The sequence below is a fragment of the Mobula hypostoma genome, chromosome X2 (assembly GCF_963921235.1).
Source record: "Mobula hypostoma chromosome X2, sMobHyp1.1, whole genome shotgun sequence".
Classification (NCBI taxonomy): domain Eukaryota; kingdom Metazoa; phylum Chordata; class Chondrichthyes; order Myliobatiformes; family Myliobatidae; genus Mobula; species Mobula hypostoma.
The window spans coordinates 22,043,226-22,060,741 of record NC_086129.1 but is presented as its reverse complement, the minus strand read 5'-3'; the positions used below and the strand labels follow the sequence as shown (position 1 = coordinate 22,060,741).

The window sequence follows — 17,516 nt, the reverse complement described above, 5'->3', positions numbered from 1 at the left end:
TAAGCTCCATGTACCTCTCCAGGAGTCTCTTAAAAGACCCTATCATATCCATCTCCACCACCGTCACCCCAATCCACGCACTCACCACTCTGTGTTAAAAATTTACCCCTGAAATCTCCTCTGTACCTACTTCTAAGCACCTTAAAACTGTGCCTACTCGTGTTAGGCATTTCAGCCCTGGGAAAAAGCCTCAGACTATCCACACAATCAATGCCTCTCTCATCTTATACACCTCTACGAGGTCACCTCTCATCCTCCGTTGCTCCAAGGAGAAAAGGCCAAGTTCACTCAACCTATTCTCATAAGGCATGCTCCCCAATCCAGGCAATATCCTTGTAAATCTCCTCTGCACCCTTTCTATAGTTTCCACATCTTCCCTGTAGTGAGGTGACCAGAACTGAGCACAGTACTTCAAGTGGGGTCTGGCCAGGGTCCTATATAGCTGTAACATTACCTCTCGGCTCTTGAACTCAAACCCACGGTTGATGAAGGCCAATGCACTGTATGCTTTCTTAACCACAGAGTCAATCTGCGCAGCAGCTTTGAGTGTCCTGTGGACTCGGATCCCAAGATCCCTCTGATCCTCCACACTGCCAAGAGTCTTACCATTAATATTATATTCTGCCATCATATTTGACCTACCAAAATGAACCACCTCACACTTATCTGGGTTGAACTCCATCTGCCACTTCTCAGCCCAGTTTTGCGTCCTTATCAAACCCGTATACACTACGTCTACTGCTCTACCTTCATCAATGTGCTTAGTTACATCCTCAAAAAATTCAATCAGGCTCATGAGGCACAAGACAAAGCCATGCTGACTAATGCTAATCACATTATGCCTCTCCAAATATTCATAAATCCTACCTCACAGGATCTTCTCCATCAACTTACCAAACATTGAAATAAGACTCACTTGTCTATAATTTCCTGGGCTACCTCTACGCTCTTTCTTGAACAAGGGAACATCTGCAACCCTCCAATCCTCCAGAACCTCCCCCGTCCCCTTTTATGATGCAAAGATCATTGCCAGAGGCTCAGCAATCTGCTCCGTTACTATGATGACACCTTCATAATGTGGCCTCATGGACTTCAGGCATTCCAGCAGTTCCATGACCATCTGAACAGCATACATCCAAACATTCAATTTACGATGGAGATGGAGAAGAACGGTTGCCTCCTTACACAGACTTGTACCTCAATAATAACAGTCACCATCACATATCCCCACATAGAACAGTTCTTTTTATTTTGATTAACTGTGTTAAAACTACTTCTGACCCAGAAAGTCTCCATGAGGAAATAAGATGATTACACAAGACATTCCTACAGAATGGCTACAAGGTGAAGGAAATCAATTGGGCCCTTCAAAGGGCTGACAAGAAAAACAGGAAACCTAACAAAGAGGAAGAACCCGTTGCTACCGCCCGTCTTCCCTATACTTCCACAGTTTCTGGAAGGATCACCAAGATCCTGATGAAATACCAGGTTAATACCATCCACAACCCCGCAAGGAAGCTCAAATCACAGCTTATGCGAGTCAAAAATGACCTGGGCTTCAGGTTGGCTGGTGTTTACAGGATTCCCTGTGAATGTAGAGCAGCATATATTGGCATGGTGGAAATCCGCATCAAGGAGCACAGAGGGTGTGTTCATTTCGGTTACTGGGAGAAATTGGTGGTAGAAGAACATTGCATATGCAATGGCAATAGGATTGACATTGACAGCACAAAACTACCATGCCATGCCAATGGCTTTTGGAACCACCTGGTGAAGGAAGTCATTCAAATACGACTAGAGAATAAGAATTTTAACAAGACGAAAGTCTTGCTCTAAGTAAGAACTGGAATATAATTTTAAACAAGGTGAGACAGTGGAAACCCTGATTGCTTGAAGACTGACTAGTCAGGAAGGACAGACGACGGGGGTACATATACCACTGAACTAGACATGCCGAGGCATCATCCCTGATGAAAATGGTGGAGTTTGTCATCGAGACATTGGTTAAGATCGATACCTGTACCTGGTTGGAAGCCTGAGAAGAGTTTAATCACAGAGACACATTTCTTTGTAAACTATGAAACTGCCTCCCAAAAAATTTAGTAAAGCAAGAAAGAACACACAATATGGTTATTCCATAGTATATTGATATTTACAAATTGATGCAAGGTTTGACTATACAAGAAAGCCAATCATCAATAAGGCTGGAGTTTGAGGCCTTGTGTTCGATGAATGGCAGGTCCTGGGGTCAATGTAGAGGATCAAGGCACAAGGGTTGAATTGGATGTCAGTAACTCAATGCTGTTGGCCAGAGCTGAGTCTACGAGTCTCTGTGATTCAACTGAGGAAGTTGAAACCCAATATCTGAGCCCGAGTCTGAGACCACTGGAGGTTGGAGAAGACAGCCTAGCCTGTCTTGGGATTAGAGGACTGTACACGTGCATGGGTAGGAGAGAGGAATGCGGCTTGTTTTACTGCTGTTGTTCCACAAAACATTGTGGGCATACTATGTTGGCCCCAGAATGTGTGGCAACACTTGCAGGCTGCCCCCAACACATCCCTAGGATGTGTTGGTTGTTAACACAATGTATTTCACTGTATGTTTCAATGTACGTGATAAACTTAACTCTTGACATATCAAAAGTAATTCATTGGTCTTATTGTACCCTGCCATCCAACAGAAAAGTCATAAATAGAAACCTTCTTATCCATGACCTTTTTTCTTCTAATTCTCAAGACTATTCTAGGCCTGACAAGAGCTATAGCTATATAATTGATTGCATAAGTATTCGCCTCCTCAAGTCAGTATTTAGTAGATGCACCTTTGGCAGCAATTACAGCCTTGAGACTGTGTGGATAGGTCTCTTTCAGCTTTGCACATGTGGACACAGCAATTTTTCCTCATTCCTCTTTATAAAACTGCTCATTTTGTAGAGATCTGTTTCACTTTGACACAAAAGAGTCTTTTTCTGTTGTTCAGTGTCAAAAAGAAGCCAAATTAAATCAACTGTAATTCAATGTTGTAAAACAATAAAACATGAAAACTTCCAAGGGGAGGCTGAATACTTCTTATAGGCACTGTAGCTAGCTAGCCAGCAGTATCCACACTGGACTTCGAGGTGAGTGGCCCTAGGTTCAATCCGGCCAGCTCCTTGCACTGCATACTTTCCACGGTTTCCGTGCTGGTTTGTGCGTCTAGTTCGCAACTCGGCCTCGTAAAAACAGACAAATGCTAAAGAAATGGCAAGATTGCCACTTGATGCGCCACGTGGCACGGAAACAAACAACAAAACAACATACAGGTGTCCCCCGCTTTTCGAACATTCGCTTTACGAAACCTCACTGTTACGAAAGACCTACATTAGTACCCTGTTTTCGCTTTCAGAAGGTGTTTTCACTGTTACGAAAAAAATCAGCGCGCGCCCCGAGCAGCTGCTCTCCCCCAGATTTGGAACGGCATTGCTTAAACATGTTGTATTGAGCAGCCGTTAGCAAGATGAGTTCTGAGGTATTGGAAAAGCCTGAAAGAGCCCGTAAGGGTGTTACACTTTAGCATAAAACTAGACATAATTAAGCGTTTTGATCGTGGTGAACAAAGTAAGGACAACGTGAGTTTGGCTTGTGGAAGCTGACAAAGATGATATTGAAGAGGTTTTGGCCTCCCATGACAAAGAACTGATAGATGAAGAGCTGATGCAATTGGAAGAGGAAAAGATAACAATCGAAACGGAATGCAGTAGCGAACAGACCGAAAGTGAAGTTGTCCAGGAACTGAACGTGAAGCAACTGCGTGAGATTTTCACTGCAATGATAAAGTACAACTTTAATTTTGAAAGGGTACGTAGGTTTAGGGGATATTTGCAGGATGGCTTGAGTGCTTACAAAGAACTGTATGATAGAAAAATGCGCGAGGCTCAGCAGTCAAGCAAGCCTTCCACATCAGCCACAGCAGACGACGAACCTCGACCTTCGACATCGAGGCAGGCAGTCATAGGAGAAGATGAGCCGCCTGCTCTAATGGAAACAGACGACGATGAGATGACACCCCAATGTCCCACTACCCCAACACCCAGGCCCCGGACAGATACCGATTCATGGAGAATGTAGCGGTAGCCGGGAAGCACCCAGCACATCTTTAAGAAAAAAGCCGAAATAAGCAAGCTAATTAATTAGGTGCTGCCCGACATGTAAATGTCGGCCCAGATCAGAGGCGATGCAATCGGAAATCGGCACTGACCTGGGCTGAAAATTACATGTCGGGTGGCACCTAATTAATTAGCATGTTCATTTCGGCTTTTTTCTTAAAGATGTGCTGTGTGCCTTCCGGTTACCGCAGCATGCTTTGCGGCAATGTACTGGTCGGCGGCCTGGAGGGTGGGGGCCACAGCACCACCCAAAACCTGCGACGATTCAGTCTGACACACCATCATCAGTGTGCTCTGCGCTGTCTTCCCAATTCCAGTAAGTGATACTACACTGTACATACATTATTTCTATTTTATAAAGGCTGTGTATTTTTACGTGTTATTTGGGATGATTTGGCAGCTTCATAGCTTAAAGGTTACTGGAGAAAGTGTTTTCGCCAAGAGTGCTTGCGTGAGGTTTTCTGCCGAGAGCGCTTGCATGAGATTTTTGCTTCGGAGAACAGTGCCGGCAATGATTGTGGAAAAGTATTTCTACTTTATATAGGCTGTGTATTTATCATATCATTCCTGCTTTTACTATATGTTACTGTTATTTTAGGTTTTATGTGTTATTTGGCATGACTTTATAGGTTATTTTTGGGTTTGCAAACACTCGCAAAATTTTCCCATATAAATAAATGGTAATTGCTTCTTCGCTTTATGACATTTCGGCTTACGAACTGTTTCATAGGAACGCTCTACCTTCGGAGATGGTGGGGGAAACCTGTATATATAACTCGGGTGCCTAGGACTTTTGGACAGTACTGTATTTGTCAATGTGGAGCAGAGAGGGAGTTTGTAAATCTAGTGGAAGCAAAGGATGTTGGGAATAGCAAGGGTGGAGCCCCACAGGAAGGGTGTGGGACAGGTGGCAGAGAAGTGCTGGGGTGGGGGGCAGACACCCCCAGCCCAGAGACACCAGACAAGGTAATTTGATAGCAAACAATTGGTTTATTGATCATTACAGAATGTCTCTCTGGTGCTTCCTGCTACCTCTCCTTTCCCTTCCACTTTTCCCAACCATGAGGCCCTTCTCCCTGCCTCCTTCCCATTCTCTGTTCACAATAGAGACCCATATCAAAATCAGGTTTATCATCACTCACTTGGGTCATGAAATTTGTTTTCTTTTTTGTGGCAGTCTAGTGCAATACATAAAATTCCTGCAGTATAGCGCAAAAGTCTAAGGCACCCGAGCTAGAAATATATGCTTAAGACTTTTGCACTGTACTGTATGTACATATGAATGAATGTTTGGGAGAACAATTGGCTGCTGCAGGCATCATTTGCTGCCTGGAAGTTGGTTCACAGCTGCAGTTCCAATCTGTGAACTGCTCAGATTATGTATAGTTCAGAGGTTTATCCAGAGTACCTATAGTTGCTGGTAGCAGGTTACTCACAGATGGTACCCTACAGAGAAAGACTGTGCCTTCATCCAAAAACATACAAAATATTATCACTATGTCAAGATCTCTAAATAAGCTAAACCTAAATGGGGATTTCATGAACACAAATATTTACCAAGTTAATATGGAAAAATCACAATCATTTTGCCTCCCAGGTGCCAGGGTCTGGGATATTTTCGATCGCGTCCACGATATCTTGAAGCGGGAAGGAGAACAGCCAGAGGTCGTGGTACATATTGCTAGCAATGACATAGGCAGGAAAAGGGAGGAGGTCCTGAAAGCAGACCACAGAGAGTTAGGAAGGAAGTTGAGAAGCAGGACCACAAAGGTAGTAATCTCAGGATTACTGCCTGTGCCACGTGACAGTGAGAATAGGAATAGAGTGAGGTGGAGGATAAATGCGTGGCTGAGGGATTGGAGCAGGGGGCAGAGTTTCATATTTCTGGATCATTGAGACCTCTTTTGGGGCAGGAGTGACCTGTACAAAAAAGATGGGTTGCACTTGAATCCCAGGGGACCAATATCCTGGCGGGGAGGTTTGCTAAGGCTATTGGGGAAGAGTTTCAACTGGGTTTGCTGGGGGGTGGGAACCAAACTGAAGAGACGTAGGAAGAGGCGGTTGGCTCACAAATCTAGAAAGCTTGGAAACAGTCTGAGAGGGAGGATAGGCAGGTGATAGAGAAGGGACGTGCTCAGACCAATGGTTTGAGAGGTGTCTATTTTAATGTAAGGAGTATTAAGCAGATGAACTTAAGAGTGGGGATCAGTTCTTGGAGCTATGATGCTGTGGCTACTACAGATACTTGGATGGCTCAGGGGCGGGAATGGTTACTTCGAGTGCCAGGCTTTAGATGTTTCAGGAAGGACAGGGAGGGAGGCAAAAGAGGTGAGGACGTGGCACTGCTGATCAGAGATAGTGTCACGGCTGCAGAAAAGGAGGGATTGTCTATGGAGTCTCTGTGGGCGGAAATGAAGAACAAGAAGGGGTCAATAACTCTACTGGGTGTTTTTTTTATATATATAGACCACTCAATAGTAACAGGGACATTGAGGAGCAGATAGGGAGACAGATTCTGAAAAGGTGTAATAATAACAGGGCTGTCGTGGTGGGAGATTTTAATTTCCCAAATATCGATTGGCATGTCCCTAGAGCGAAGGGATTAGATGGGGTGGAGTTTGTTAGGTGTGTTCAAGAAGGTTTCCTGACACAATAATTAGATACGTCTACAAGAGGAGAGGCTGTACTTGATCTGGTATTGGGAAATGAACCTGGTCAGGTGTCAGATCTCTCAGTGGGAAAGCACTTTGGAGATAGTGATCACAATTCTATCTCCCTTACCATAGCATTGGAGAGGGATAGGAACAGACAAGTTAGCAAAGTGTTTTATTGGAGTAAGGGGAAATATGAGGCTATCAGGCAAGAACTTGGAAGCATAAATTGGGAACAGATGTTCTCAGGGAAACATACAGAAGAAATGTGGCAAATGTTTAGGGGATATTTGCGTGGAGTTCTGCATAGGTATGTTCCAATGAGATACGGAAAGGATGGTAGGGTACAGGAACCATGGTGTACAAAGGCTGTTGTAAATCTAGTCAAGAAGAAAAGCTTACGAAAGGTTCAAAAAACTAGGTAATGATACAGATCTAGAACAGGGGTCCCTAACCTTTTTTGCACTGCGGACCGGCCGACCGGGGGGGTAGGGTTGCCAACGGACAAGAGTAGCAGTCAAGTACGTTGTTTACCCAGAGAAAGACTACAGTGACCATGAAGCCTTGCGTGGCCACCAGTGTGCATGCGTATACATGCCGATTTTTTCCCCCGCAACCGTTTTTGGCGATTCTATTCCGGGGGGGGTGTTAATCATGACCGGAATATAGGTGATAAGTGGCTAATACACTCAATTTCATTTCTAAAAGGGTTTATCTAACAAATTTAATATTAAACACACAGCACATAGTTTCCTCGCATGAATGTAGTGATAAGTCAATTATCAGTGGAGGACAGGGGAGCTTGAAGTAAGTGTTGAACGAACATCCAGTAGAAGTGGTAGAGGCAGGTTCGATATTATCATTTAAAGAAAAATTGGATAGATATATAGACAGGAAAGGAATGGAGGGTTATGGGCTGAGTGCAGGTCGGTGGGACTAGGTGAGGGTAGCGTTCAGCATGGACTAGAAGGGCCGAGGTCACCTGTTTCCATGCTGTAATTGTCATATGGTTATATAAGTAAGTCAATAGCATCATAACATTTTAAGTAACGTCTGGATATTAAACACACAGCACATATTTTCCTCGTATGAACATACAAAATCATTGCAACACACCAATATCGCTGAATCAGTGGGAGCCCTGGGCTTGTTTCCCGCAACAAGATGGTCCTATCGAGGGGTGACGGGAGACAGTGATACTCGAAGGGGGTTCCTTGTGTCCAGTCTACTCCGCAATTTAGTTTTCATTGTACTCATTGCAGAAAACTCCGCTTCGCAGAAAAAATGTTGGAAATGGAAGCAACGTTTTCAGTGCTTTCGTGGCTATCTCAGGACATTCAGCCTTGACTTTGATCCAGAATGCCAGCAGAGATGTTATGTCAAACATATTTTTCAGCCCGCCATCATTTGCAAGTTCGAGGAGTTGATCTCCTTACCGCGCTGACATGGATGACGCGTGGGTAATGACCTCACGTGCTTTCAAGTTTAACACTAGGCGTGACAGGGAATGAGGAAAGGTGCAGCTGACTCATATCGCCAAATCATATCGTTTCCTCGCGGCCCGGTAGCACATGCTTTGCGGCCCGGTACCGGTCCGCGGCCCGGTGGTTGGGGACCGCTGATCTAGAAGATTATAAGGCTAGCGGGAAGGAGCTTAAGAATAAAATTAGGAGAGCCTGAAAGGGCCATGAGAAGGCCTTGGTGGACAGGATTAAGGAAAACCCCCAAGGCATTCTACAAGTATGTGAAGAGCAAGAGGATAAGACATGAGAGAATAGGACCAATCAAGTATGACAGTGAAAAAGTGTGTATGGAACTGGAGGAGATAGCAGAGGTACTTAATGAGTACTTTGCTTCAGTATTCACGATGGAAAAGGATCTTGGCGATTGTAGGGATGACTTACAGCAGACTGAAAAGCTTGAGCATGTAGATATTAAGGAAGAGGATGTGCTGGAGCTTTTGGAAAGCATCAAGTTGGATAAGTCACCAGGACTGGATGACATGTACCCCAGGCTACTGTGGGAGGCGAGGGAGGAGATTGTTGAGCCCCTGCGATGATCTTTGCATCATCAATGGGGACGGGAGACGTTCCGGAGGATTGGAGGGTTGCGGATGTTGTTCCATTATTCAAGAAAGGGAGTAGAGATAGCCCAGGAAACTATAGACCAGTGAGTCTTACTTCAGTATTTAAAACCTTAGAAAAATTTAATTTTGGGCCTGATTTTATTCAATGGATTAAATTACTTTATTTATCTCCCTCTGCTCGGGTTCTTACTAATTTTCAGAATTCCAAACCTTTTAAACTTCAACGTGGAACCAGACAAGGTTGTCCTTTGAACCCTCTGCTCTTTGATCTGGCCTTAGAACCCTTAGCCATTGCTTTTCGAGAATCTAATGATATTATTGGTATTTTAAGGAGAGGTACTATCCATAAAGTTTCGCTTTATGCTGATGACCTATTGCTTTTTATTTCTAATATTGAGACTTCGTTACCTCCTGCGCTTTCTTTACTCTTGCTTTAGCCAGTTTTCAGCATATAAACTGAGTGAACTTTTTCCTTTGAATAATTTGGTATCAATCAATACTAACCTTCCTTTTAAGATTGTAAGAAATCCATTTACCTATTTGGGTGTAACAATTACTAAGAATTATAAACACCTACTTAAAGAAAACGTTCTTACCCTTCTGAATTATGTAAAAAGGGCACTATCAAACTGGTCGCCCCTTTCATTATCGTTGATTGGCCGAATTAACTCTATTAAAATAAATATTTTACCTAAATTTATATACCTTTTTCAGGCCTTACCCGTTTTATTCCTAAATCTTTTTTTGACTCTCTTGATTCTATTGTATCTTCTTATATATGGAAAAGTAAACATTCTCAACTAAATAAAGTTCATCTTCAAAAAGCTAAAGAGAATGGAGGTTTAGCTTTACCAAGTTTTAGGTTTTATTTTTGGGCAGTCAATATACGAAATCTTACGTCTTGGTCACATTATATTAACCGTGAGGACTGTCCGATATGGGTTTCTTTAGAAGCTAACTCTGTTAATAAATTTTCTATCATTTCTCTTCTTGGATCCTCACTTCCTTTATCCTTAAGTAAATTAACTGATTATTTGGTAGTTAAACATACTTTAAGGATCTGGGTACAATTTAGAAAATATTTTGGTTTAATCGGATTTTCTCTTTCAAGTCCCATTTTTTCTAATTTTTTTAAAATCCTCTATGACCGATCCAGTTTTTAAAAAAAATGGGATAGATTGGGTATTAAATGCTTCCAGGATTTGTTTGTTTGACGAAGTCTCCTTTCGTTTGAGCAATTGTCAGCTAAATATAGCTTACCAAAAACCCACTTTTTCCAATATCTACGAATTAGAGACTTTCGGTGTTCTCAATTATATACATTTCCTAATAGTCCTGGTAAGGACTCATTAGATGTAATTTCTAATTTGAAACCCTTTCTTAATGGTTCAATATCCAATATTTATGGTATGTTGTTGGGAATGAGAAATGCTCTGTTAGACAAAATTAAAAATCTCTGGGAACAAGATTTACAGACTTCAATTTCTGAAGAAACTTGGAATGAAATTTTTAAATTGGTTAACACTTCTTTGTTATGTGTCGGCCATAACGGATATTATTGGGATAGATCTCCCTTTTGTGATAGATGTAACAATGGAGAAACTTCATTAATCCACGTTTTGGACATGTCCAAGTCTTGAAAGATATTGGAAGGAAGTTTTCCAAACTTTCTCGGTACTTTTTGAGGTAAAATTTAAGCCTAACCCTTTGACCGCCCTATTCAATATTGTTGGAGGAAAAGATATTATTTTGGAGACATTTGATTTGCACATTTTGGCGTTTACTTCTCTTACAGCTAGGAGGGTGATCTTGTTTAAATGGAAGGATGTTGCTCTGCCTACTCACGCTCAATGGTTACGCGATGTTACGTCATGCTTAAATTTAGGGAAGATCCGTTGTTCAATTTCTGAATCTTGCCAAGACTTTCAAACATTGTGGGGACCATTTCTGAACTATTTTCAAAACCTTTGACTTGCTGTTAAAGTACAGATGTTGGCTGGTAACATATTTCACTTTATGATAAGGATTTTTTTTCCCTTTTTTCTTTCTTTACCAAACAGCTTTGATCTTGGTAGTGGGTTTAGATTTTTTTTCTGTATAATAAAACTATAACATTTCAATATTACTATTTAATTTAATTTACATGAATATAGGGTAATGTGATTGCAAGTGTGATTCTAATATAATGTACTTGGTTTATTTTTTTAAATTTATAATATATATCTTCTTGTACTCTGTATTCTTATACGTAGAAACTAACAAAAATATTGAAAGAGAGTCTTACTTCAGTGGTTGGTAAATTGATGGAGAAGATCCTGAGGGGCAGAATTTATGAACATTTGGAGAGGCATAATATGATTATGCTTTGTCAAAGGCAGGTCGTGCCTTACAAGCCTGATTGAATTTTTTGAGGATGTGCCTAAACACCTTGATGAAAGTAGAGCAGTAGATGTAGTGTATATGGATTTCAGCAAGGCATTTGACAAGATACCCCATGCAAGGCTTATTGAGAAAGTAAGGAGGCATGGGGTCCAAGGAGACATTGTTTTGTGGATCCAGAATTGGCTTGCCCACAGAAGGCAAAGAGCGGTTGTAGACGGGTCATATCCTGCATGGAGGTCAATGACCAGTGGTGTGCCTCAGGGATCTGTTCTGGAACCCCTACTCTTTGTGATTTTTATAAATGACCTGGATGAAGAAATGGAGGGATGGGTTACTAAATTTGCTGATGACACAAAGATGAGAGGTGTTGGGGATAGTGTGGAGGGCTGTCAGAGGTTACAGTGGGACATTGATAGGATGCAAAACTGGGCTGAGAAGTGGCCGGTGGAGTTCAACCCAGATAAGTGTGAAGTGGTTCATTTTGGTAGGTCAAATATGATGGCAGAATATAGTATTAATGGTAAGACCCTTGGCAGTGTGGAGTATCAGAGGGATCTTGGGGTCCGAGTCCATAGGACACTCAAAGCTGCTGTGCAGGTTGACTCTGTGGTTAAGAAAGCATACAGTGCATTGGCCTTCATCTATTGTGGGATTGAGTTTAGGAGCTGAGAGGTAATGTTGCAGCTATATAGGACCCTGGTCAGACCCCATTTGGAGTACTGTGCTCAGTTCTGGTCACCTCACCACAGGAAGGACGTGGATACCATAGAAAGGGTGCAGAGGAGATTTACAAGGATGTTGCCTGGATTGGGGAGCATAACTTATGAGAATAGGTTGCGTGAACACGGCCTTCTTTCCTTGGAGCAACAGAGGATGAGAGGTGACCTGATAGAGGTGTATAAGATGATGAGAGGCATTGATCATGTGGATAGTCAGAAGCTTTTTCCCAGAGCTGAAATGGCTAGCACGAGAGGGCACAGTTTTAAGGTGCTTGGAAGTAGGTACAGAGGAGATATCAAGGGTAAGTTTTTTAAGCAGAGGGTGGTGAGTGTGTGGAATGGGCTGCTGGTGATGGTGGTGGAGGTGGATACAATAGGGTCTTTTAAGAGACTCCTGGACTGGTACACGGAGCTCAGAGAAATAGAGGGCTATGGATAACCCTAGGTAATTTCTAAGGCAAGGACATGCTTGGCACAGCTTCGTGAGCTGAAGGGCCTGTATTGTGATGCAGGTTTTCTGTGTTTCTCTTTTGTATTTTTCATCCACTCAGAACACAATATTGACCCTTTAGGTCATCATGTCCACTAAATGCACATAACCAAAATTTATAGTACAGTATTGCAAGGCATTAAAAAATTACACTCAAGTATGAGCTCATACTGCCTTGAATTCAGAAATGATCTTATTAAAATAAACAAAATTAAGAGTCTTGACAAGGTATTACATTTCCAGAACGTGTTGAACAAGGGATCACAATCTAAAAACACAAGGACAACCATTCAAAATGGATGAGGAAACATTTCTTCATAAAGAGGATAGTGAACTTTTCAAATAGTCTACAAAGTGAATTAGAGGCTCAGCATTCAAATTCAACACAGATCATTAGATTATTTGAGTTTGTACATTAAAGTGGTGATAATGGAGTACTAATGAAGGCCAAACAACCTATTCCTATGTCTAATTACAGCACAGCAAAAGTACAAATCTCATTTGCAAAACAAAAACCCAGCAAAGCATAACCCCATTAAAAAGTGGAAGATTTAAATCTTTAATCAACATTTCCAAACTGGATATTCTGTGAAGAACTTAAAATCAATAGTTGTTCTACTCTTCGGAAATACTGTGAATCAGATTAACACAACCTATTTACAGGACCTTCATGACAAGTATTAGGTACACCTTGCACTAGCTCTATCAAATTATAACAGCTGAGTACCACAAAAACACACACCATTCAATCAAATCACAAACAAGAGAAAATCTGCAGATGCTGGAAATCCGAGCATTCTATCAACTTTGAGAAGTAGAACACGCAGGAATAATGTTCCCTCTAGCTCAGACCAACCATTGCTCTGAGTAGGAATTTTTTTTTTAAAAAAAAACACACAGCCTGAAAGCTGCATGGCACTTTAAATGTGTTGCACATCAAACAAACACAAACCATAACTCAACACAAGCAAATGATGTAAGGCAGTGAAAACAACTGCCAGGCACAATAGCAAAAGTATAATGTTTTGACAAGACAATGTCAGCATTCAGAAGGCCAGCAGTTTATTAACAATGAGCTGCCAACTTCCATTCTGTGCTTATTGCTACAATTTGTAATAATGTTGTAACTTGAAACCCTTAATGCAAATATGTTAAAACTCTAAAACATGTCAAAGTTAAAATTGTGATACATTTATTATTTAGAAAATTTATGGATGACATTCATTAACCCAATTACAGGGTATTTCACAATTACATAGCAAACCTTAAAACTATATTAACATTGTATAAGAGACCATTCCAGCTGTGCATTAACAAAGGCCGTGAGCTCAGAGTCATCCAAGTTACTGCACAGCCATGCACCTGTGCTGCTTAAAGGGAACAGTGTGCAGGAGGTTGAGGAAAATTCTAGACACAACAGACTGCAGATGCTGGAATCAGCAGCACCAAACAACCTTCTGGAGGAAGTCAGCAATCAGTGACATTTGAGTTGAAACTGCATGAAAAGTAGATGTCAGTCCTGATGCAGCATTTTGACCAGAAACATTGACAGTTTTTATCACTACAGATGCTACTCGACCCACTGAGATTCTCCAGATTGTTATATGGCTAATGAAATTGATCTGCGAGCTAGTGTAGATTTAGAGTCAGAGCTGTATAACACAGAAGTGAGTCTTTTGGCCCAACTCAGCCATGCTAGCTATGACGTTATCTGGGATAACACAATTTGACCGCGTTAAATTCTGTAACCGTTTTCCCTCTACTATTTTCTCTGGCAGCTTGTTCTATATACTCACAACCACCTGTGTCGAAAAACTCACCCCCTTATAGAAACGGACTCTATTTCATCAGGACGTATGGAATGGGGAGGGGGCACTTTAACTTCAACAAGCACATCGTCAAGTTATTGAAGTAGAAACAAAACTGTAACAATAGGCGCAAGCCTTCAAAGCTCACCTAAGAGAGTCCCTAAAGTCAAAAGAACCCTCTGAGCTTCGAAACTCCATTGTTGTCATATAGGCACAAGCCATTAACGCCATAAAAATGAAACTTTTGCTGCTGCACCAGCACAGTACATTACAGATCAGAACACAGATGTCTGCTCCACCATTCCCAGTTGAATTGAGCCCATCACTGCGCAGGGACTGTCCGGAGCAGAAGCACTAACTCCTATGACCATGGACCAGCTGCCTACCGTACATATCAGGCTGCAACCCGCAGGGCCGGGAACGCGCTGACCGGCGCACCCCACAACCTCAGGCTGGAGTGCCCTCGGAACGCAGACGACTAGTCGGCCTTCCGACGGCAGGCGCCCTGCTCTCCCAGGGCCGAGAAGAACGCGCTGATTGCCGAAGCCCCGTCGCCCCTCACCTGGAGGATGACGCTGCGGATAAGCGCATTGACTGTGCCGCTGAAGGGGCTGCTCACCCCCTGAAAACACCAGAGCACGATGCCGCCCTTGCTGAAGATGGTGAAGAAGTCCAACATCTTGTGACGGGCCGAACGATCTAGAGCCACCGATTATAGTCAGAAGGGACACGTCAGGGATACCGTCGTCACATCCGAATTGTTAATCGTCACTTCCGCGTTGCTATTCTCCACCCCTGCTGAATGTTGGCTGCATTCCAAAATGGAGTTTATCGTCATATGCACAAATGCTTTGAAAAAACTTACTTGCATCACAGGCACATATTATTATCATTAAGCAGCAGTCATAAGAAAACATATTATTCACATTGTTTTTACGAGAAAGGAAACTTCGCAGATCAAGTAGCATCTGTAGGGGGCATACACAAAATGCTGGAGGAACTCGGCGCAGCAGTCATAAGAAAACATATTATTCACATTGTTTTTACGAGAAAGGAAACTTCGCAGATCAAGTAGCATCTGTAGGGGGCATACACAAAATGCTGGAGGAACTCGGCAGGCAGTCCTGCCGAAGGGTCTCGTCCCGAAACTTTGACGGTACTATTCCATAGATGCTGCCTGACCTGCTGAGTTCCTCCAGCATTTTGTGTGTGTTGCTTGGATTTCCAGCATCGGCAGAATTTCTCGCGTTTGTGTTTAGCATCTGTAAGGGGAAAGGATTGTCAACGATTCTGGTCAATATCAGGGCGCTGAGTTCCTCCAGCAGATTCTTTGCGGCTCCAAATTCAAGGACTCTTCATCTCATCTCGATATTTATTGTTTATTTATTGTTATTATTATTTCTTTTTGTATTTGCACAGTTTGTTGTCTCTTGAACACTGGTTGAATACCCAAGTTGGTGCAGTCTTTCATTGATTCAAAATCAGAATCAGGTTTATTATCACCGGCATGAGTCGTGAAATTTGTTAACTTAGCAGTAGCAGTTCAATGCAATACATAATATAGAAAAAATATATAAAAAGTAAATCAATTAGAGTATACATATATTGGATAGATTTTAAATCATGCAAAAACAGAAATAATATATATTAAAAAGTGAGCTATTGTTCACAGGTTCAATGGCCATTTAGGAATCAGATGGCAGAGGGAAGAAGCTGTTCCTGAATTGAGAACTTATGATTCTACTATGGTTATTATTTCATTGTGGATTTATTGAGTATGCCTGCAAGGAAATGAATCTCAGGGTTGTACATGATGACATATGTACTTTGATAATACATTTACTTTGAAATTTGAATCCTGATATCTGCAGTTTCATGTGTCTCCGCCGAATGTTTTACCTTTGGATGACGTGAGTTCTGCATCCCAACGCTGAGGGTAAAATCAGAAAATGGGAGAAACACTCAGCAGGTCACAGCATCTGTGGAGAGAGGGAGAGTTGATATTTTAGGACCTGGAACCCTTTTCAGATCAGGGATAAAGTTAGTTTTGGAAATAGACAAAAATTTTTGATTAAAAACACTGCTGAAGAAACTGCCATCAGGAGCCTCAGGACCCACACCCTCAGGTTCATGAAGTTATTACCCCCCACAGAGCCAGAAAAAAACTATGGCACTGAAACAGGTCCTTCAGCCCATCGAGTCCATGCTGATCTATTTAAACTGCCAAGTATCATCAACCTGTATCCATCTCTCAACTCTCAGACACCTCCTCTTAATTACCCCTCGAAGAGGACCCCACTAAGGAACACAAGGTCAATGTTTCCCACACCATCACCAACCTATTGACTCTAGGGATCTCCCATCCACCGCCACCAACCTCATGGTTCCCATAACCTGCACTTCCTGTTTCTACCTCCTAACCAAGATTCACAAACCTGCTTGTCCAGGTAGACCCATTGTTTCAGCTTGTTTCTGCCCCACTGAACTCATATCTGCATACCTCGACACTGTTTTATGCCCCCTGGTTCAGTCCCTTCCTGCTTACATCTGTGACACTTCACATGCTCTGGACCTTTTCAATGATTTCAGGTTCTCTTGCCCCCATCATATTTTTTACTATGGATATTCAGTCCCTAAACACCTCTTTCTCCTACCAGGAAGGCCTCAAAGGTCTCCGCTTCTTTTTGGATTCCAGACCTAACCAGTTTCCCCTCTACCACCACTCTTCTCCGTCTAGCGGAATTAGTCCTTACTCTTAATAATTTCTCCTTTGACTCCTCCCACTTCCTTCAAACAAAAGGTGTAGCCATGGGTACTCACGTGGGCCCAGCTATGCCTGCCTGTTTGTCGGCTACGTGGAACAGTCCATGTTCCAAGCCTACACTGGTGACCGTCTTGCAATTTTCCTGCACTACATCAATGACTACACTGGTGCTGCTTCCTGCACCCGTGCTAAACTCATCGACTTCATCCACTTTGCCTCCAACTTCCACCCTGCCCTCAAGTTTACCTGGTCCATTTTTTGACACCTCCCTCCCCTTTCTCGATCTCACTGCCTCTATCTCCAGAGACAGCTTATCTACTGATGTCTATTATAAATCCACAGACTCTCACAGCTACCTGGACTATACCTCTTCCCATCATGTTACTTGTAAAAATGCCATCCCCTTCTCTCAATTCCTCCGTCTCCGCCACATCTGCTCTCAGGATGAGGCTTTTCATTCCAGAATGGAGA

At 42.4% G+C, this 17,516-nt stretch overlaps 1 protein-coding gene across 3 annotated transcripts in view; it reads right to left on the bottom strand.

The window, feature by feature from the left end:
- The window catches only part of srpra (SRP receptor subunit alpha), a 70,791-nt gene extending 55,769 nt beyond the window's left edge, over nt 1-15,022 (bottom strand). For 2 of the 3 annotated variants that reach the window (XM_063038223.1, XM_063038224.1), the window contains exon 1: nt 14,844-15,022. In XM_063038223.1, coding sequence (XP_062894293.1) covers nt 14,844-14,960 — 117 coding nt within the window. In that variant the 5' untranslated portion in view covers nt 14,961-15,022. Of the gene's footprint in view, nt 1-14,667; nt 14,808-14,843 lie in introns of those variants that run through there. The other variant, XM_063038225.1, reaches the window with a different exon arrangement.
- Between the last annotated feature and the right edge of the window lie 2,494 nt (nt 15,023-17,516).